General features: G+C 50.3%; 1 protein-coding gene across 8 annotated transcripts in view; it reads left to right on the top strand.

The window, feature by feature from the left end:
• The window catches only part of LOC138370587 (inositol monophosphatase 1), a 275,313-nt gene that overhangs the window by 114,711 nt on the left and 138,752 nt on the right, over positions 1–21,850 (top strand). For 2 of the 8 annotated variants that reach the window (XR_011230154.1, XM_069335002.1), the window contains exon 5: positions 9,078–9,229. The exons of 2 other annotated variants lie outside the window; for them this stretch is intronic. Coding sequence is in view for 4 of the 6 variants with exons in the window: in XM_069335002.1 (XP_069191103.1) it covers positions 9,078–9,229 (152 nt within the window). In the remaining 2 variants the exon portion in view is untranslated. Of the gene's footprint in view, positions 1–3,546; positions 3,699–9,077; positions 9,230–21,850 lie in introns of all 8 variants that reach the window. 4 more of the 8 variants (XR_011230153.1, XM_069335004.1, XM_069335005.1 and 1 more) reach the window with 4 other exon arrangements.

Genomic DNA, 21,850 nt, shown 5'->3' with positions numbered 1-21,850 from the left:
GTGGCCCGTTTGCATCTGTTACATGTTCGGGTGTTGGCTTACCTCAACGACTGGCTGGTTTGGGCTCCCGGTCGGTCCGCGTGTCTGCTCGCCAGTGATTGGTGTTTTACCAGCTCGCCGAGTTTGGGTTCCTGGTGAACTGGCGGAAGTCCCGTTGGTTCCATCCCAGGTTCGGTCCTGGCTGGGTCTTGTGTGAGACTCTCGAGCCGCTTCCTTGTCTCTTCCTCCGGAGTCTCTCCTTCAGCTGCGGTCTTGCCTGTGTCAGTTTCTGGGAGCTCCTAGGTCACCCGGCGGTTGCTTGAGGGTTTGTGTGGGAGCCTGAACTTCGCGATGTTGTTCTACCCGCTGGGTTGGGTTTGGCTTCGGCTTCGTCGACTGTTCTGGTTCCTTCGGGGACGTCCCTTCTGCCTCTCTCGTGATCGCTGGGTTCGATCCCTGGGGGCTATGAGTCGGCTGCTGCGTTGCCGGCTTCATCTAAGGGTTTTCGGGGTTCAGTGCCTTGGCGCCTGCCCGAGCCCTCGCTCGATGTGTTCCCAGATGCGTCGTCGCTAGGCTGTGGTTTTGTGACCAGTGCTCACCAGGCCAGTCAGAGGCGGTGGGGTCCGTCCTTCCGTCGGGTCCACAGCACTGTGCGAGTGTTCGCGGCGGTATGGTTTGCGCTTCGGAGAGTTCGCGTCGCCTGCGGATCGACGTTCCAGCTCCATTCAGACTGCTCCCCGGTGGTTCCTTGCCTGAACCGAGGGGGTTCGATGTGGTCCTTGGCTCTTTGGGGTTGATCGCTTCGGGTGACTTGTCTGCCGAGTTCTTGGGGTTTGGCTCTCCTGGCGGTTCACATTTCAGGGGGTGTCAAACGTCTTGGCGGTCTGCCTGTTCAGGTTCGTTCCCTGTCCACGGCGTGGTCGGTCGACGCCGACTCCTTCCGTTGGCTCTGCTGGACGTTCGGGCACTCAGAGGTGGACCTCTTCATGTCGGTGTGGTCGTGGAGTCTTCCATTTTCCGTGGCACCCTTCCCCGACTGCGAGGCTGTCGGATTCGACGCCTTTCGTCGGGTTAGGTCGAGATGGGGGTTCCTGTACCTCTTTCCCCTGGTTCAGCTCAGCTGTTATTCCAGGTCCTGGCTCGCTTGGAGGCTTCCCAGGGTCATGTGGTCCTCTTGGCCCCGTGGTGGCCGGCCCAGCCGTGGTTTCCAGCGCTGCCTGCACGGTGTCCGAACCCGGAGGTTTTTCCGCGGCTCCGCCTCTTTCTGGAGATCTGGCCGGTCCGGTACGAGACTGGTTTGCTCTTCTCTGCGAGTCTTCGCATTTGGTGTTTTTGTCTTGTGTTTCTCACCATCCCTATGGTGAGCAGATGACTTCTTTGTTGGTTTCTCACCTGCAGGTTCCTCACGGCGGCAGTATGAAATTTCCTGGCAGTTCTTCCGGTTCTTTTTGGCCCTTCGTCGTTGTTCCTAGCTTTCGGTTCGGGTGGTGTGTCCATTCTCTCTTGGTTGTTCCAGGCCCATCTGCTGCTGCTGCTAGCTTTCGGTATCGATGTTACTTCTGCACCATTTCGCAGGCTGTCTCGTGCGTTGTTTCACTTCCGGCCTGCTCATGCACCGCCTGAGCTGTCCTGGTCTTTGGCCAGAGTGCTTTCCTATCTTTCTTCTCCTCGGTTTGTTGTGGCTCCTTCGATTCAGGATTGCTTTGCTAAGACTTGTTTTTCTGTTGGTATTGGCCTCTGGGGGTCGTGTGGCAGAGCTTCATGCTCTTCTCAGGCGCAGTGGTTTTTTGCTCCTTTGGTCGTGGTCATAGGTTTGTTCGTCTGCAGCCATCTCCCTTTTTTCTGGCGAAGAATGTGACTGCTGCTTTCTGGAGGGGTTCTTGGGTTGTTGTTGCTTGGGTTGTCAGGCCAGGGGCTCACCTTGTGTTGTGTCCGGTTGCGGCCCTCCACCGTTATCTGCACACCACAGCTTCTGTGTCCACGGATGTGCTTTGGGTCGATCCGATTTCCCTTCTTCCCTGTTCGTGAGTTCGAGTCTCTCAGGTAGTCCGCGGGGTTATTAAATCTAGCCAGCCTGCGATCTATCCCCGTGCCCATGATGTTTGTGAGTTTGCTGCTCTAGCTGCCGTCTTCGGCGATATATCTTGGGCTGACATTCAGGCACCAGGTTTTTGGCTGTCGGACAGGGTCCTGGCTGCACGCTCCCTTGTGGACGTTGCTGGGCCCAGTTGGGCCCTTGTTTGCTTTAGGTCAGCGGATGCAGCTTGTTGTCTCGACTTCGGTTGAGAAGTGGAGCACCGACTGCTTCCCGGGTAAGTCCCCTTGTTTATTAAGTAGTCTTTAGTGAAGTAGCTCCGGGGAGCCGTAGGGGGCTTCCCCCCAGAAAACCAGCGTTGAATGTAATGAAACGCCATTTTCTGGGTGAGTCCCGGAGGCTCCCGGTACCCTCCCGCCCTCCGGTTGGTGTTTTTTTTGCGATTTTGATATCCAGCCTCAGAACTGGGGTGGGGATTGCCGGCTCGGGGGTCTGGGGCTCCCCCTTCCCCCTCCCGGGGAGGGGGGATCTGCGCAGACATGTGGCGTGGCTTGTGGGACGTCATGCTTGCTTGTTCGTTTTTCTTGGGGATTTCTGTCCACTCGTTTGTCGATTTTCATTGTTAACCAGAATAGGGGTTTGTTTTGTGGCGCTTACCTTTCTGGATGCCTGGCCCGGTCGATGGCAGATATAGAATGTTCCAAATCACATGTGCATTTCTATGGGCCATTGCTCCCCGTGCCTCTGTGAGGGGCCAGGTTCTGGCTCATGGTCCCCGGTAGGCCTAGAACTCTACCCACATCGACTGATGCAAAATAGTTAAGGTATCCATATCGGCCAGAGATAGCTCCTGGGAGCCTTCGGGACTCGCCCAGAAAATGGCGTTTCATTACATTCAACGCTGGTTTTTTGTAGATGAAACAAAGGCTTAAGCTACCAATGTGATATCCACAGATGACAGCAGGCTCCTAGTACATGTAATGCATGATAATAGTTCAAACAAAGGCTTAAGCTACCAATGTGATATCCACAGATGACAGCAGGCTCCTAGCACATGTAATGCATGATAATAGTTCAATTGATGATTGGTTTACCTGGTATTACAATTACAACCTTACAGAGTTGTGGAAACCATATAAATATCATTGGTATATATATCATGTATAATTATGATGGAATTTTATACAATGACGATGACTGCATTCCTCTAGTAACTTTCAGGACAATAACTGCATTCAACTAGTAATATAACCATGAAATGATTGCAGTTTTTTATGGGTCAAGGTAAGCACTATTACATCCACAGAGAGGTATTATATCCTTATTTGCATCATACATGTAAAACTCAGACAATTATTGTTTAAATCATCATATGACGATACCCGCATTATCCCGTGAATCAATATGACGTTAACTGCTGTCAAAGGGTTAATAGCTTTAGACTTGTATACCTTAAAGGTTTCCCAAGTAGTGTATAGTGCCTCATCTGTAACCAGTTGGAAGTTGTAAATAGTCATTGACTTGATTTACAGCATTCGTGGAATAGGTTCAGCTGCTCTTTCCATGATGAGTGTAGCAGCTGGTTGGGGTGATGCCTTCTATCACTTTAAATTATGCTGTTGGGACATGGCTGCTGGGTGCCTGATCATTAGGGAAGCTGGGGGGTATTTGTGCGACCCACAAGGTTGGTGACTTTCTATACCCTCTGCTTTCAAACTCATTCTCTTGACATGCTAATTAAATTATGTTTCTATTTTATTCTTTTATGATTTCAAATATTATAATCTATTCTATATGGCATTGGTTCGTTCTGTATTTAATCACTTGCATGTGTAGTAGTTTTATATCAGCTGGAGGGCATGTTATTTTTTTTCCTTTTTATGATTTATTTGTTATATTTTCCATGTTTTTGGATGATAGATATCTTAAGAAGGCTCTTTGCATTGATTTAAAATTTACAACAGCTATCTATGTTCATAAAACAAGAAATTATTTGATAGAGGCAATTTTCTGATATTCAGCTATTTCACATTTTTATAAAATATTGGCAAGAGTTTGGGGAGTTTTTAGTACATCACCAGCTGGCCAGCTCTGCAAGTACAACCAGTTCTGCTTTCCTACATCTGAAATTTCATGCCATTCCAAACGATTTTATCATAAATAAAATAAAAAATGTAATAAATACATGGCTATCTAATGCCATCAGCAATAAATAACAGTATATATACATCAAACATAATAAGTGAGGGAGTGCGTTCATGGCTGCCTTGTTCACGATTGCACAGTGTCATCTGCAGGGTTATGTTTTCCATACTTTCTTGGCCAAATAATCCGGTCCATGTTATGTCACCATCAAATTAATATGAGAAATTGAATGCTTATTATTGCAGGAAGCATGGATGACATGTAAATGTTATGTGTACATAATTTTCTGGGGGAAGCCCCTTCGGCTCCCTGGAACTATCCAGGCTGATTTGTATATTATTAGACTTTGGCATCAGTCAGTGTGAATAGAGTTCTAGGCTTACCGGGGACCACGAGCCAGAACCTGACCCCCTCAAAGAGGCACGAGAAGCAATGGCCTGTAAAAGTGCATATGTGATTTGGAGCATTCTGTATCTGCCATCGACCGGGCCAGGCACCCAGAAAGGTAGTGCCTCAAAACATACCCCTATTCTAGTTAAAACTACTACTGAAAACTAACGAGTGGACAGAACTCCCCAATTGACAATGAGCAAATGAGCATGAAGTCACACGTGCTGCGCCGCTTGTCTACGCAGCTTCCCTCCCCTTCCCGGGAGGGGGAAAGGGGGGAGCCCCAGACCCCTCGCACCGGCTATCCACACCTCAGTTCTCAGCTGATGTGTTTGTGGCTCGGTTGTGTGGCTCCAGCTCCTGATTCTCTGTGTGTTATGCTGTACCTTATGTCCAGTACTACTCTTATGGTGGCGTGCAAATTGGGAGTAATATTTACAGGTACTTGGGCTACATGTGCTTAGGGTTCCCTTCCCTGAGTGCCCTGTAAGTACCGCCCTTGGGGCTTGGGGTTATCTTCCACAAGTCACCTTGGGGTCTACCTCTGTTGGTATTTTGCTGCTCAGTGGTTGACTGCCTTGGGAGTGTTGGGGGGGGGGGTCCTCCTCCCTTGTTAACCTTGGGGTAAGTGGTAATTTTACACTGATAGGGGCGTGGGGTACTGCGCAGGTAGTTTTCACCTATTACAGCGGCCAGCTCTCTTCCTCCTGGATATGTTGTCCTCTTACAGGGTTTTTCTTTTCAATTTTTTTCTACCTGGTGGGAGGGGGTCTTTGTTTGTTTCCCTACAAAAACTTATCTTTTTGTTAGGCCTATAGAAGCCCTATATGTTATCTTAGGGTTTTGACCTGTGTTCGGTTGTACCAACTTGCTTGGCCCCCCTGTGAGTGGACATGTCCTGAGGGTTCAGTTTTAGAAGTTTGTTTGGTAGACTTGGGCACCGGTTAGCAGTACCCTGCATGGGCTTACCCTTAGCGATAACAGTCTAAGGGCCCTGGGAAACCCTGTGGGGGTGCAAAGGGTCCGATGGATGTGACCCCCTGGGTCCCTTCTCGCTTTGTGCGAGTTTGAGGGTTGCTCTGTCCCCTTGTCTCAGGGCGACGCTCTTTGTTTTTACATCCGTGATGCTGCCTGTTGGGTCAATGACACCTTTGACCCTGAGTCCTGCGAGCATTGTTGTTTGTTTGTGACTCAATTCACCCAATCAACTGATGACAATATTCAGGTGCAGGCATCTCAGGCGCTGCATGCTATGTATAGGTTGCTGCAACATGCTAGGTTGGTTGCTATCCCAGATGCCCCGAGGCTGCCCCGCTTTGCTTATAGGAACCCAAACTTGGGGGTGTTGGTTGCTTCGGCCTTGATTCCGTCCACACCCCTTGTTCTTCCCCTGCTGTGGTTCATTCTGGTCCCCCTATCCCTTTTTTTCTGTCTTCGAAGCGTCTGAGGGCTGTGAGGTCGGTTTGGGGTTTAGAAGATTCTGAGACTCTGGCACTTTCAGGGGTTGCCCCACTTCTTGGATGCCTTGTGGCCTTCAAGCGTTCCCGATATGGGAGATGACTTGCTGGAATGACTTTTATTTCCCGGTGTTGCACCTTTTCCAGGGCAGCTATGTCCTTCTGGAAATGAGGTCTCCATGTTAGGATACAGTAATCCAAATGGGGGGCACACCAGCTTGTTTTTGTTTGTTTTCCCTTTGGGACCCTTTGTTTTCTTTTCTTCAATCAATGTTTTATCCATTCTAATATTTTAGCATTTATTCCAAGGGCTCTTAATTTCCTTACCAGTCTTTCATGTGGTACCTTATCGAAAGCTTTAGCAAAATCCATGTATGTATAATACATCCACTGGAATACCCTTGTTCGAGTAGCTGGTTACCATTTCCAAAAATGTGAGCATGTTTGTAAGGCAGGATCTGTTTTTAACGAATCCATGTTGTGTCGATTGTACAAGGCTGTTCACTGAAAGATGGTGAATGATTTCCCCTCCCTGAGAATTCTCTCCATGAGCTTACAGATGTGTGATGTCATGCTGATCTCGCAGTAGTTTTCTGCTGGGCTCTTTCTGCCTTTTTTGAAAATAGGGGTAACATTTGCATATTTCCAATCTCGGGGGACTATCCCTTATTCCAGAGATTTTGTGAAAAGTAGTTTGAGCAGTAGGCATAGTTCTTCTGCCAGTTCCTTGAAGACTTTGGAATTTGTGAAACATTAAACGAACAGTTTCAAAGTGTGCTTGTGCAAAATGAAATTGTCAGAGAACCAGACACAATAAGAATTCCAGAGAACAACATAGAGCACATACAGTTATCTAGAAACGAAGTGGAAAAATGTTCAAGGAGCTAAGTAAGACCAAAGCAGTTGACCTAGTTGGAGTTTCACCATGGGTTTTGAGAGAATGTGCACATGAGCTCAACATTCCACTTAAATTAATTTTTCAGGCATCCCTGTATACAGGAGTTCTAGCAGATATATGGAAAAAGGCTAACATAGTTCCAATATACAAAAGTGGCTTCAGGGAAGACCTGATGAGGCACTTAATCTGCCACTGATCTTAATTATAGACCTGTATCATTGACAAGTGTAATACATAGTCAAAATACTTAAAAAAAAAAAATTACAACTAAATGGGTAGAACACTTGGAGAAAATGATATAATAATGCCTTCACTAGTCACCTCCAGCCATCACTAGTCACCTCCAGCTATCACTAGTAACCTCCAGCCTTCACTAGTCACCTCCAGCCATCACTAGTCACCTCCAGCTATCACTAGTAACCTCCAGCCATCACTAGTCACCTCCACCCTTCACTAGTAACCTCCAGCCTTCACTAGTCACCTCCAGCCATCACTAGTCACCTCCAGCTATCACTAGTAACCTCCAGCCATCACTAGTCACCTCCACCCTTCACTAGTAACCTCCAGCCTTCACTAGTCACCTCCAGCCATCACTAGTAACCTCCAGCCTTCACTAGTCACCTCCAGCCTTCACTAGTCACCTCCACCCTTCACTAGTCACCTCCAGCCATCACTAGTCACCTCCAGCCATCACTAGTCACCTCCACCCTTCACTAGACACCTCCAGCCTTCACTAGTCACCTCCAGCCATCACTAGTCACCTCCACCCTTCACTAGTCACCTCCAGCCTTCACTAGTCACCTCCAGCCATCACTAGTCACCTCCAGCCATCACTAGACACCTCCACCCTTCACTAGTCACCTCCAGCCTTCACTAGTCACCTCCAGCCATCACTAGTCACCTCCAGCCATCACTAGTAACCTCCAGCCTTCACTAGTCACCTCCAGCCTTCACTAGTCACCTCCAGCCATCACTAGTCACCTCCAGCCATCACTAGTCACCTCCAGCCATCACTAGTCACCTCCAGCCATCACTAGTCACCTCCAGCCTTCACTAGTCACCTCCACCCTTCACTAGTCACCTCCAGCCATCACTAGTCACCTCCAGCCATCACTAGTCACCTCCAGCCTTCACTAGTCACCTCCACCCTTCACTAGTCACCTCCACCCTTCACTAGTCACCTCCAGCCTTCACTAGTCACCTTCAGCCTTCACTAGTAACCTCCAGCCATTACTAGTCACCTGCAGCCATCACTAGTCACCTTCAGCCTTCACTAGTCACCTCCACCCTTCACTAGTCACCTCCAGCCATCACTAGTCACCTCCAGCCATTACTAGTCACCTGCAGCCATCACTAGTCACCTCCAGCAATCACTAGTCACCTTCAGCCATCACTAGTCACCTTCAGCCTTCACTAGTAACCTCCAGCCATTACTAGTCACCTGCAGCCATCACTAGTCACCTTCAGCCTTCACTAGTCACTTCCACCCTTCACTAGTCACCTCCAGCCATCACTAGTCACCTCCAGCCATCACTAGTCACCTTCAGCCATCACTAGTCACCTTCAACCTTCACTAGTAACCTCCAGCCATTACTAGTCACCTGCAGCCATCACTAGTCACCTTCAGCCTTCACTAGTCACCTCCAGCCATCACTAGTCACCTTCAGCCTTCACTAGTCACCTCCAGCCATCACTAGTCACCTCCACCCTTAACTAGTCACCTCCAACCTTCACTAGTAACCTCCAGCCATTACTAGTCACCTCGAGCCTTCACTAGTCACCTCCAGCCTTCACTAGTCACCTCCACCCTTCACTAGTAACCTCCAGCCTTCACTAGTCACCTCCAGCCTTCACTAGTCACCTCCAGCCTTCACTAGTAACCTCCAGCCTTCACTAGTAACCTCCAGCCATCACTAGTCATCTCCAGCCTTCACTAGTCACCTCCACCCTTAACTAGTCACCTCCAACCTTCACTAGTAACCTCCAGCCATTACTAGTCACCTGCAGCCATCAACCTGCACCTAGCAAATTTGCCCAATTGGACACCATTGAGTAATTCATCTTGTATATATGTTCCAATAGTTGGTATCACGGTTACAAAATTGTGCATATGAGAAAATATAAGTGTATTACCAACAGTTTAACTGAAACATTCTCTTCCTGTGATTTTCAGTTTTCGTGATGCAGGATCGGCTGTTCTTGCAATAATGAGCATTGCGGCAGGTTGGGGAGATGTCTTCTTTCAGTTTGGTTTGTGTTGTTGGGATATGGCAGCTGGGTGCCTGATACTGAGGGAGGCTGGGGGATATGTTTGCGACACTGAAGGTTGGTGGCTCGTTTAATCTTTATTAACTTTCTTATTTGTTGAAGGGGAAGGTTATAAGTGGGCCAATTCTTATATTACAATTTCCATGTTTACTGTATCATGGTCTTAACTGGTCCTGAGCATTATCATTATCATTCTTGGAATTTGCTTTTAGTACAAGATTATCAAAATATTGATACATTATGTTTACCTTTCATGGCTCTTTCATTCAGTTGCTCCTTTGAGTAAATTTGTACTGTCTCAGTAGTAACTGTAACATGCAGCCAAGCAAGGTGACATTTATTTGAACTGGAACTACAAGGAACCTTTAAGTGGTTCCTGCGGGATATGTCTAGCTGGAATGATCTCAAGAAGGTGCAATTCATATAAAATCTTAAGCCCTTCCAATCCCACTTGGCATCACACAGACCAAGGAGTGCTTTATCCAACTTCTGGTTGGCGAACACAGAAGCCCACCAGATGACAACAATAAATACTGCAACAAGCAACAAGATTTCCACTTGGTGAGCCACAGCACATTCTCCTACTACTCTTACATGTCGGTTTGGTGGGTGAGGAACAGATTCAGTTCAGCGACTTTTAATTTTTAGAACTTTTATTTTCTGTGGGGAACCCCGTTGGCTCCCTTAAGGTATCCGAACTGATATGTGCTACATTACCTTGGGGTCGTCAGTCACAGGAGTCCTTATGCCTACCGGGGACCACAAGCCAGAACCTGGCCACCTCAGAGAGACACAGGAAGCAATGGCCTATGAACACTTTCCATTTATAGTACAGTGGTACCTCGGAACACGAGTGTCCCTGTATGCGAGTTTTTCGGAATACGAGCAGGATTTCCTCGGAAAATGTGTCTCGGAAGGCGAGGGTTACCGCGGAACACGCGTTTGTTGATACGTGTACAGGCCGACTAGCGCATGGTGGCACGGCGATCGCGCCTCAGTTTACCAGTGTCTCGCGCCCAGTGACTATCCCACCTGAATTCTTCACAAGGATTTACAGTTTTTTGTCGTTTTTTTGGGCTATTTGAGCATAAAAGGTGTCATTATATATCTCGCCATGGGTCTCAAGAAAGCCATTGGTAAAGTTCAACCAAAGAAAATAGCTGTGAGTAGAGGCAGTAGAAGATGTCCCTTCTTGATTAAGAAAATGTGTGAAGTATGGGAAGAACTTCAAAGTTTTGTTGAAAAAACTCGCCCAGATAAAGCTGTAGCAGGCCGTTGCATTGACCTTTTAAATGACAATGTGATGTCTTAATAAAGACAAGTGTTAAAATGTAGGGAAAAACAAGTGTCTTTAGACAGATTCTTAGTAAAACAAGCAAGTCCTAGTGGTATGCAGGCAAAATGTGTCAGTGTGTGCATACCAGTGAAGTCCTCACTGCCCGATGTTATAAAGGAAGGAGACTCCCCTTCCAAACAGTAACACCTCTCCTCCTCCCTCCTCCTCACATCTTCCATACACCAACAGCAGTCCTCAGCAAGGGTAAGTAATAACTTGAACATAGTTTTGTAGGTTTATTTAGATGAATTAGGTATAAAAATTTAGTTTGATGTGGGGTTTTTGGGGTAGTCAGGAACGGATTAATTTATTTCCCATTATTTCTTATGGGGAAATTAGCTTCGGAATACGAGTTTTCGGAATACGAGCCATCTCCAGGAACGAATTAAACTCTTAAACTGAGGTATGCCTGTATGTCATAATTGCCATCGACCAAGGAAGGGCCCAGAAAAGGAGGCGAATCAAAACAGACCAATGTCTGGTTAACCTGTGCAATATACATCCTAAAAAATCAAAATAACTTCCCTAGAAAGAAACCCAACAAGCAACACTTCATGCAACTTGCGCTCGCTCGTAAGCACTACCTTCCCACTACACCCCATAGGAGAGGAGGGGACCTGGCTCACCGGAGCCAGCAGCTCACCACTCCAATTCTTGAACTGATGTGCTGGTGTTCAGACCAGTCACCTCTGGCCTCATGTTCCTATTCTGGATTTTTGCCCTGTGTGATTGTTCCAGCTTTGTGTGTGGTGTGGTGGCCAGGTGAATTGGTGTACAGGAGCAGCATACGCCTAAGGTAACCTTCCCTAGGTACTCCATGAATAATGCCCTTGCGTGTCAGTGTTATCTTCCCTGGGGCTTTCAGGAATCACTCCTCCTTTGAGGACTTCATCGCTTGATGTTGTCTTTGCCCTTGGGGTCCATAGGGGGTAGGGCTTTCTGTCTTGCCCCTGGTAGGGGAGTGTTTTTTTTTTTTTTTTTTTTTTTTTTTGAGATATATACAAGAGTTGTTACATTCTTTGTACAGCCACTAGTACGCGTAGCGTTTCGGGCAGGTCCCTGGAATACGATCCCCTGCCGCGAAGAATCGTTTTTTCATCCAAGTACACATTTTACTGTTGCGTTAAACAGAGGCTACAGTTAAGGAATTGCGCCCAGTAAATCCTCCTCGGCCAGGATACGAACCCATGACATAGCGCTCGCGGAACGCCAGGCGAGTGTCTTACCACTACACCACGGAGACTGCTATTGGCTGGTTGGGGCACACTGCAGCTGGTGCAGGTAGCTCGGGTGGGTTCGAGGGATGCCCCTTCCATTCAGAAGCAGGGCTTGTTGCTGTAGGGAAGGGGATTTTCAGCCCTTCCTTCCATCTTTGTATTAGTATTGCCGGGTTTGCCGGTATGATTTACGCACCCTCGCGTCAGACACTTCCATCTTTATATTTTTCTGTGGGGAGCCCCTACGGCTCCCTGGAGCTTATCGGGCTAATGTATGTTATGTTAGACTGGAACATTAGCTATGGAGTTTAGACCTACCAGGGACCAGCACCAGAACCTGGCTCCTTCAGAGAGGTTTCAGGGAGCAATGGCCCTTGCAGGTTAGGTTAGGTTAGGTAGGTTAGGTTGTCGAAAAAATATTAATTCATGAAAACTTGGCTTATTAGGCAAATATGACCGAAAAGGTAAGATTAATAATTCTAACACGAATTTTCTCAATATATCTTATGTTTTTCTTCACTGTCGGTGACAATAATTTTATCAATTCTCCAAAATTAATTTTTTAATTGTCTGACGCCTGAACGCATTCCGTAATGCTTCTTACATTGTCAAAGACTTAATTTACACACAGATTCATCGAACTTATATTAATTTTGGGTGAGGTGACATGGTACAAAGTTTTGGATGAGGTGAACAAACTTATGACAAACACAAGACAGAACAGGGAACACTGGGTATAAATTGGATATGAGAACTGCAGAACCTAGAAGGTCCAGGTGTTTGCCACCGAGACAAAATCAGTACTTTGACCTCTCCACTGCATAGATCCTTAAAAGAGATCGAAACTCTGGTGTTTTTACCTAACATCTCGATCTCCCATCAACGCCAGCAATGGTAAGAGATCAGAATTCGTTTTTCATCAGTCAATTGCATTTACTAGGTACAACGCGAGCTACATGTATACACGGATACTTGCATAATCTCCCAAGTCATAGGTAAACACACAAAGGACTCCACCCCTGCTTATCTGCCATCGACCGGGGTCAGGCACCTAGAGAGGTAGGCATAACAAAACAAACCCCACATGGTAAAAACTACAACAAAAACCGAACAGAGAGGTAGAAACTCCCTACAATCCTAAAGAACAATCAAACAATCAATTTACTGCCGCGCTGGTCATCCACGCAGCCCCCCTCCCCCTCCTGGGGGAGGGTGGCCCCGGACCTCACCACGCCGGCTGCGTTCAGTTCGCAAGCTAGTGTCAACCAGGATAGACGCTTCTCTGGCCTCAAATTCCTGGGCGGTGTTTGCCTCGTGTGGCGTTCTCTGCTGTCTTTGTGTGTTATGTGGTGGCCAGGAGTACCTCATCAGTGCCGGGGCTGCATGCGCTTAGGGGCTTCCTTCCCTAGGCGCCCTGTGAGTACTGCCCTTGCGTGTCAGGGTTATCTTCTCTGGGGCGTTCGGGAACCGCTCCCGTAGAGGTTCTTGGTGCTCGGCATTTGCCTTGCCCTTGGGGCCAGCTGGGGCTTGGGGTCCTAGTTTGGCCTTGGGTAGGGAGTGGTATTGTGCTGGTTAGGGCGTCAAGGTATTGCGCGGCCTGCCATCTAAGCGGCGACCGGTTCCTGTTGCCTCCGGAGACGGTGTACTTTTGCGGGGTTTTTCTTTTGTTTTGTTTTTGTTTGCCTGGTGGAGGTTCTGCCTCGTGGGTCTATAGTCCCCCTGATATTGTTTTGGTGGTCCTCTGCTAGGCCCCCATGCTTGTACACATCCCAGGGGATTTTCAGTGTTATCATCTACCCTTGTTTTTTGGGTTTCTTAACCGGTAAGCAACACCTTGCCCGGGTTTCCCGTAGTTGCTAACCTACGGGCCTTGGAAACCCCTGTCGGGACTCGGGGACCCATGGAGGCGTCTCCCGAGTTCCAGCCTGCCTTGTGCGGGTTTGAAGGTTGCAGTGTGCCCTTGTCTCAGGGTGACAGTCACCTGTTTTGCCTCCGTCATGCTGTCTGTTGGGTCAATGACACCTTTGTCCCAGAGTCATGCAAGTCATGTTCTCTGCTTGTGCTCCAGTTTTACTCTGAGGATGGTACTATTAGGGTACAGGCAGCATCAGCGTTGCATGTTAGGTTTAGGTTATTGCAACGCGCTAGGCTGGTTTCCCACCCGGATGCCCCGAGGCTGCCCTGTTTTGGCTTTAGGGACCCTGACCTGGGGGCGTTGGTCGCTATGGCTTTGGCTCCAGCCGCGTCCCCTGGTCGTTCCCCTGTGGTTCTTCCTGCACCTCCCCCCCTGTGTCCGGCTCCAAAAGTCTGAGGGTTTCGGCCTCTGCACAGGGTTTAGTTGGTAATGAGACTCGGGCTGTTTCAGGGGCTGCCCCATCCAGGTCAGGGATGGAGGCATTTGAGCCGGTTCCTCCTGCCGAGGCTTCTGGGTCCCGCCAGCAGACCCCCTTCTTGTCTGCCTTTCCCTTGGACTTTGCCTTTTCTTCAGGGGTAGAGGGTTTGGAGGACAGCTGTGCCCCGGGTCCTGACATGGGGGATCCTGGGGCTGGGGAGGAGTCGACCTGGGGGCCTTGGGCCCCCTGTGACCCCGCTTGGGTGCTTTTGCCTTCTTCGCGGGGCTTATTGTTGCAGGGAGAGGGGTTTTCTTACCCCCCTTCCCTGTATGAGTATGATTTGGGTTCGGCTCCTCCCCGGGTTCGGTTCTGGGCACCTTTGGGTACCTCGGATCCATCTTTCCAGGGGTTTTCTACTTCGCGTATCTCCGCAAAGGTGGCTCTGGAAGCTCTTGCTGCATACCTCTTGCGAGACCCGGGTTATGCCTCTCCAATGGATCTGTCCTCGTTTGAGTTCGGTTCTTCTTCCCGTTTTTGGGTGCGTTTGGAGGTTCTGGAGTCTTCCTGGCTGGCAGACTGCCCTTTCTTTTCGTTGGGGGCATGGCATGGGTTCTGTCGGACCCGTTTCCTGCTTGATTGGCAGGAAACTGCTACTTTTATGCAGGTTTACCTGGGGGGCGAGTTTGAGCACCTTAATGCGTGCTTATTCGCTCCCGTGCTTTCTCGGGATGTTGGCCTTTTCCAGCTTCACGTGCAGGCTTCGTTGGTTGCGGAGGAGTTGCGCTCCCGTGGGCATTTGACTTTGGTCTTGCGTTTCTTTTCCCTTCTCGAGCTGTCTTCTGCTTGGCTTGAGGAGGATGTGGGAGCGTTGAGTGAAGGGCCTTCGTCCGGGGCGCTGACTTCGGCAGCTAGGGCGTCGGCTGCACTGTTGAAGCTCTTTGCGCCCATCCTGAAGGAAGCGGTGTCTCTGTTTTTTGCTTCTCATCTCGCGTGCCGTCAGGCTGTGCTCGCCCTCTCTTTGGAATCCGCTTGGGCCCTGACTCTTAGGTTTTCATCTCTGTTTTGTCCATTGCTGTTTGCAGAGACTGCGGTCTCTCAGTTTCTGCATGCGGCTTCGTCCAGTTGTCGTCCTATGGCAGACTTGTTGATTCTCCGAAGCGGTCGTTCTCAGCAGTTTCAGAGGGGTCGTGCCAGGGTTCAGGGTTCCGCTGGTCGAAGTGGGCCATTGGTGCCAGTTTCTGAGCCGTTGTTCCCTTCGGGGCCGGCGTCGTCTGGTCACCGCGGTGATCGCCCTGTTCGACGTTTGGGTTCTCATAAGGGGCGTCGGCCCTTTCGTGGTTCGCCCCATTGACAGGGCGATGGGGGGGGACGCACGCTCTGTTTGTTCACTCTTGGTCCCACGATTTGTGGACCTTTTTAGTCGTGTCATTTGGCCTGTGGTGGCGTTGGACAACTCATCCTCCCTTGGGGGGTTCGGGGCTCGGGAAACAGGGCAGGTTTCCTCTCCTGCGCTTCGTCAAGTCATCTTGGAGTGGGTGCGCTTTGGCGTGGTCGGAACGACTACGTCCCTCAGGTGGGTTTCCCCGTCTGTTTCCAGTACCGAAACGGGACTGTGCAGATCTGAGGTTCATTCTGGACTTGTCCCCTCTGAACCCCTGGATTCCTTGCCCCTCCTTTCGGATGACTACTCTGTCTCAGGTCCGGCTTCTGTTGCAGCTGAGTGCCTGGATGGTGTCCTCTGGACCTCAAGGACGCCTATTGGCATGTTCCTATTCATCCAGGGTTCAGGGACTGATTAGGTTTCGTGGTGGGGCGTCACGCTTACCGTTTTCGATGCCTACCTTTTGGCTTGAATCTGGCACCTCGTGTTTTCACGCGTCTGACCCGGGTTGTGGTGACCCGTCTGAGTCTTTTAGGGTTTCGGGTTTTGGCCTACCTCGACGAGTGGCTGGTGTGGGCTCCCAGTCGGTCAGCTTGTCTGCTCACCAGGGATATGGTTCTTTCCCAGATCGCCAGGTTCAGGTTCCTGGTGAACTGGAGGAAGTCCCATCTAGTTCCGTCCCAGGTTTGGACCTGGCTGGGTCTTGTTTGGGATTCTCGGATCGCTTCCTTGTCTCTCCCATTGTTGGGGCTGTGGGACAGCCGTCGGCTGTTTCTGAGGGGGTCCCGGGTCACTTGGCAGTTGCTCGAGCAGTTGTGCGGGAGTCTGAACTTCGCCGTCCTCGTCTACCCATTTGGTCGGGTTTGGCTTCGGCGTCTGTTTTGGTTCCTTTGGGGACGTCCCTTCCGCCTCGCTCGCGATCGTTGGGTTTGTCCTCCGGGGGGCCTTGTGTCGGTTGCTGTGTCACCAGCTTCCTCTAAGGGGTTTTCGGGGTTCGGTGCCTTGTCGCCTTCCCGAGCCATCGCTCGATGTGCTTACGGATGCGTCGTCTCTTGGCTGGGGCTTTGTGACCAGTGCTCATCAGGCAGGCCAGGGATGGTGGGGTCCGTCCTTCTGTCGGGCTCACAGCACGGTTCGGGAGTTCGTGGCAGTCTGGCTCGCGCTTTGAAGGGTTCGGGTCGCTCTGGGATCAACCATTCGCCTCCATTCGGACTGTTCTCCTGTGGTTCATTGCCTGAACCGCGGGGGTTCTCTTCGGTCCTTGGCTCTTTGGGGTTGGTCTCTTCGAGTGGTTCGTCTGCTGGATTCTCGGGGTTTGGCTCTCCATGTAGTTCATGTCCGGGGAGTGTCCAATGTTCTGGCGGACGGTCTGTCACGCTTCCATCCCCTGTCCACGGAGTGGACGGTCGACGACGACTCGTTTCATTGGATCTGCCAGATGTACGGTCTCCCGGATGTGAACCTCTTCGCGTCGTCGTGGTCTCAGCGTCTCCCAATCTATGTGACGCCCTTCCCCGACTGTGAGGCGTTCGCCGTGGATGCCTTTTGGCAGGACTGGTCGAGGTGGGGTTACCTGTAACTCTTTCCTCTAGTCCAGCTGTTGCTTCGGGTTCTGGTTCAGTTGGAGACATTCCCAGGGAGAGTAGTCCTTGTGGCCCCTTGGTGGCCAGTCCAGCCTTGGTTTCCGATGCTCTTGGCTCGGTGCCCGAACCCGGGATGTTTCCCGCGGCTCCACCTCTTTCAGGAGGTCGGCCCGGTCCGGTATAGGGCTGGTTCTAACTTCTCCTCTGCTCTTCACGTCTGGTCTTTTTGACGCGGGTGTATCACCATTTCTATGGTGATCAGGTGGCTTCGTTGGTGGTGTCCCACCTGAGAGCTTCGTCTCGGCGACAGTATGAAGTTTCCTGGCATTCTTTTCGCCATTTTCTGGCTCTTCGTAGGTTGTCTCTTCTTTCGGATTGGGTTGTCTTGTCCTTTCTTTCTTGGCTTTCTCAGGACCGTCATTTGATGCCTAATACTGTCGCCTCGTATCGTGCAGCGCTGGCAGAGCCGCTCAAGCTAGCGTTCGGGGTGGACGTCACATCCGCCCCGTTTCGGAAGCTTTCCCGTGCTATGTTTCACCTCCGGCCTGCTCATGCTCCTCCTGAGCCATCCTGGTCCTTGGACAGGGTGCTCTCATATCTTTCCTCTCCTCGGTTTGTGGTGACCCCTTCAGTTCCGGATTGTTTTTCCAAGGCTTTGTTGTTGTTGTTATTGGCCTCTGGGGGCCGGGTAGGGGAGCTTCATGCTCTCCTCTAGGTCAGGGTTTTCTGCTCGTTTGGTCCTGGGGGTAGGTTTGTCCGTTTGCAGCCTTCTCCATCTTTTCTGGCGAAGAACGAGACGGCTGCTTTCTGGAGGGGTCCGTGGGTCCTTGATGCTTGGTTGATTTGGCCGGGGGTGCATCATATGTTGTGTCCAGTTGCAGCACTTCGCCGTTACCTGCGTGCTTCAGCTGGGGTGGCTGGAGATGCGCTTTGGGTTGATCCGGTTTCCCTCGTTCCCTGTTCCAGGGTTCGGGTCTCCCAGGTTGTCCGCAGGGTTATTAAGTCTAGCCAGCCTGCGGTCTATCCTCGCGCCCATGACGTTCGGAAGTTTGCAGCTTTGGCAGCCGTGTTTGGTAACATGTCTTGAGCTCATATTCGGGCGCATGGATTTTGGAAGTCGAACAGGGTCCTGGCCGCCCGTTATTTGGTAAACGTCCCTGCTCCTTGGCATTCTTGTGTTGCTTTGGGCCACAAGTTGCAGCCAGTTGTCTCGACTTCACCTTGAGGAGTTTGTGGCCGCCACCTCCCGGGTAAGTCCCTAATTCCTTCTCTTTGGGTATGTAGCTCCAGGAAGCCGTAGGGGCTCCCCACAGAAAACTAGCATTAAATGTAATGAAACGCCATTTTCTGGGTGAGCCCCGGAGGCTCCCTGGCTACCCTCCCTCCCATCCGGTTGGCGGGGTTTTTCCGCGTTGGTGTAAGCCTAGTTTCCGAACTGAAGGCAACCGGCGCGGTGAGGTCCGGCCCCCCCCCCCCCAGGGCTGCGCGGACGACTGGCGCGGCAGTAAATTGATTGATTGATTGTTCTTTAGGATTGTAGGGAGTTTCTACCTCTCTGTTCGGATTTTGTTGTAGTTTTTACCATGTGGGGTTTGTTTTGTTATGCCTACCTTTCTGGGTGCCTGACCCCGGTCGATGGCAGATAAGGAAAACCCCCATCCATATGGGGTTTTCCAGCGCCATTGCTCCCTGAAACCTCTCTGAAGGGGCCAGGTTCTGGCGCTGGTCCCTGGTAGGTCTGAACTCCATAGCTAATGTCCCGGTCTAACATAACATACATTAGCTCGATAAGCTCCAGGGAGCTTCTGGGGCTCACCCAGAAAATGGTGTTTCATTATATTCAATGCTGGTTTTTTCCCAGGTTCATCATACATTTATTGCATGTTATTTTCAGGTCCTTTTGGTACTCCTGCTCTTCCCTCCTCTTAGATCAGTAGTTTTATTGTTAATAATTTTGGCAAGAATTTTTCTATACAGATTGTAATCTCCTCGTTGGTACCAAAAGCAAAAGCTCCTTGTTGTGCTCTTCTAGTTGTGCTTGCAGGGGTTGTGCCTTGGCTCTTTGGGCCTGCCTCTTACTTATCATTCTCCTGGTGTACACATTCCTGAGCTTCTTGCACTCCTACATTTGCAGCCTCCACCTCATTGCTGCCTCCTGCATTCCCTTTCCTTTTCCTTTCTACTCTGCCTTTGGACAGAGTCTTGTCTTCTGTACGAGACTGTGATACTTCTCGATGTGATCAATGACCACAGTCCTGTGGTCAATGATCACATAGAGAAGTATCAAGACTGTGAAGTATCAAGCCAATGACCACAGACTGTGGTCATTGGCTTGTGTTCAATATTTTATTATGGGCACTGATTTTGTGCCTAGCGATCTTGCCCTGTATGCTCGTCCGGCTCCCTGGCCTCCAGCGTTCAGTATCCTGAACGTATTATTTCTGTTTTTAGCTGTGGGGCTCATTTTTATTTCATTTTTATAAAAATAATAATAATAATAATAATAATAATAATAATTAACATTGTGCGTCTTATCGATCGGCAAATGCAGTAGGTAGGGCTCAAGCCCCCCCCCCCCCGTTTGTTTCCGGGTGCCCTTGGGTTCCTTGAATTCGTCGAAGGCGTGTGGTGCATACCTCCTGTGAGACCCGGTTTACGCCTCTGTGTTGTATCTGGTTTTGTTTGAGTTCGGTTCCTCTTACACGGATCTGGTGCATTTTTGAGGTTCTGGTGTTCAGGCTTTGCCTAGTGTGGGGGTTCTCGGACTGCATCCGTTTCTCTCCCTCCTGCGGCTTTGCTCTGGTTCCAGTCTTGTCTTAAGCTGTTGAGGGGAACCTGGGTCACTCGGTGGTTGCTTAAGCAGCTGTGCAGGAGCTTGCACCTTGCCCTGCTGGTTTCTCCGCTGGGCATAGTTTGGCTTCAGTGGCTGTTCTGGTATCTTCAGAGCGGCCTCTTTTGGTGGGTTCATTCCCCAGTGTCCTTGCATCGGTTATTGCATCTCTGTCTTCCTCTTCGGGGTTTGTGGGGTTCGGTGCCTTAGTGGCTTCCTATCTCCCTTTCTTGATGTGTTCACGGATGCTTCGTCTCTCGGTTGACTGGTTAAGTTTGGGGTTTTCTGTACCTCTTATCCCTGGTTCAGCTGTTGCTCAGGGTTCTGGCTCGGCTGGATTCATATCGGGGGTGAGTGGCTCCTGGCTCCATGGTGGCCACCCCAGCCTTGGTTTCAGACGCTGCTTCTTCGGTGTCCAAACCTGGGCATTTTTTTGCTGCTCTGCCTCTTTCAGCAGGTTGGACAAGTGAGGTATCTTGCTGGTTCCCCTTACTGCTCCACACTACGTGTCTGGTCTTTCTGACACATGTGAATTGCCATTTGTTTGGTAATCAGGTGGCCTCATTGATGGTGTCCCACCTGCAGCCTTCTTCTTAGCGACAGTTATGAACTTTCTTGGCAGTGTTTCTTTCATTTTCTTTCTCTTCCTTGGTTTTTGTAGATTTCGGACCAGGTTGTTTTGTCATCTCTCTCTCTTGGCTTTTTCTGGATCAGCATCTCATGCCTAATACTGTTGCATCGTATCGTGCGGAGTTGATGAAGCCGCTGCTGCTTGCGTTGGGGTGGATTTTTCATCCGCTGTGTTCTGCTTGCTTTCTGGTGCGTTTTTTCACCTCCAGCCTGCTCATGCCCCGCCTGAGCCTTCTTGGTTTTTGGACTGAGGTTTTTTAGCTCCTATCGTTGGGGAACGACGCCCGCCACTGCCCCCCGAATGAGAAGGCAGGAGGCAAACCGGGAGTCCCCCTAATATTTGAATATTTTGAATATTTGACCCTCGCGTCAAATATTAGGGGGACTCCCGGTTTGCCTCCTGCCTTCTCATTCGGGGGGCAGTGGCGGGCGTCGTTCCCCAACGACGTTAGGAGCTAAAAAACTCCTATAGCTATCTATAACTATTAGCTACCCTAACTATTTTGCATCAGTCGATGTGGGTGGAGTTCTAGGCCTACCGGGGACCACGAGCCAGAACCTGGCCCCCTCAGAGAGGCACAGGGAGCAATGGCCCATAGAAATGCACATGTGATTTGGAGCATTCTATATCTGCCATCGACCGGGACAGGCACCCAGAAAGGTAAGCGCCACAAAACAAACCCCTATTCTGGTTAACAACAAAAATCGACAAACGAGTGGACAGAACTCCCCCAGGAAAACGAACTAACAAGCATGACGTCACACGAGCCGCGCCGCATGTTTGCGCAGCTCCCCCCTCCCCGGGAGGGGGAAGAGGGAGCCCCAGACCCCCGCGCCGGCGATCCCCACCCGAGTTCCTCGGCTGATGGGATCATGCACGGTCGTGTGGCTCCAGCTCCGGTCTTGTCTCAGTGCTGTGACTTGTTTGCAGTGCTGCTCTTACGGTGGTCGTGTGAGCTGGGAGTAGTATTCTCAGGTACTCGGGCTGCATGTACTTAGGGTCACCTTCCCTGAGTGCCCTGTAAGTACCGCCCTTGGGGCTTGGGGTTGCCTTCCACAGGTCACCTTGGGTCTACCTCTGTTGGCTTTTCGCTACTTGGCGTTTGGCCGCCCCGAGGGTTTGGGGGTTTTCCTCCCTTGTTTACCTTGGGGTAAGTGGTAGTTATAGCACTGGTGGGGCACGGGGTACTGCGTAGCTAGTTTTCACCTATGACAGCGGCCGGCTCTGTTCCCTCTGGCTACGTTGTCCACTTGTGTGGTTTTTCTTTTATATTTGTTTTTGCCTGGTAGGGGGGTCTGCCTTGTCCCCCCTCCCCCTTATATTAGGTTTGTTTGTGTGGTGGCACCCCCTGCTTCGCCCTCGCGAGT

The sequence above is a fragment of the Procambarus clarkii genome, chromosome 32 (assembly GCF_040958095.1).
Source record: "Procambarus clarkii isolate CNS0578487 chromosome 32, FALCON_Pclarkii_2.0, whole genome shotgun sequence".
In the NCBI taxonomy this organism is placed as follows: Eukaryota; Metazoa; Arthropoda; class Malacostraca; order Decapoda; family Cambaridae; genus Procambarus; species Procambarus clarkii.
Note: the sequence above shows the minus strand (reverse complement) of the source record. Positions and strands in the feature narration are given on the sequence as shown.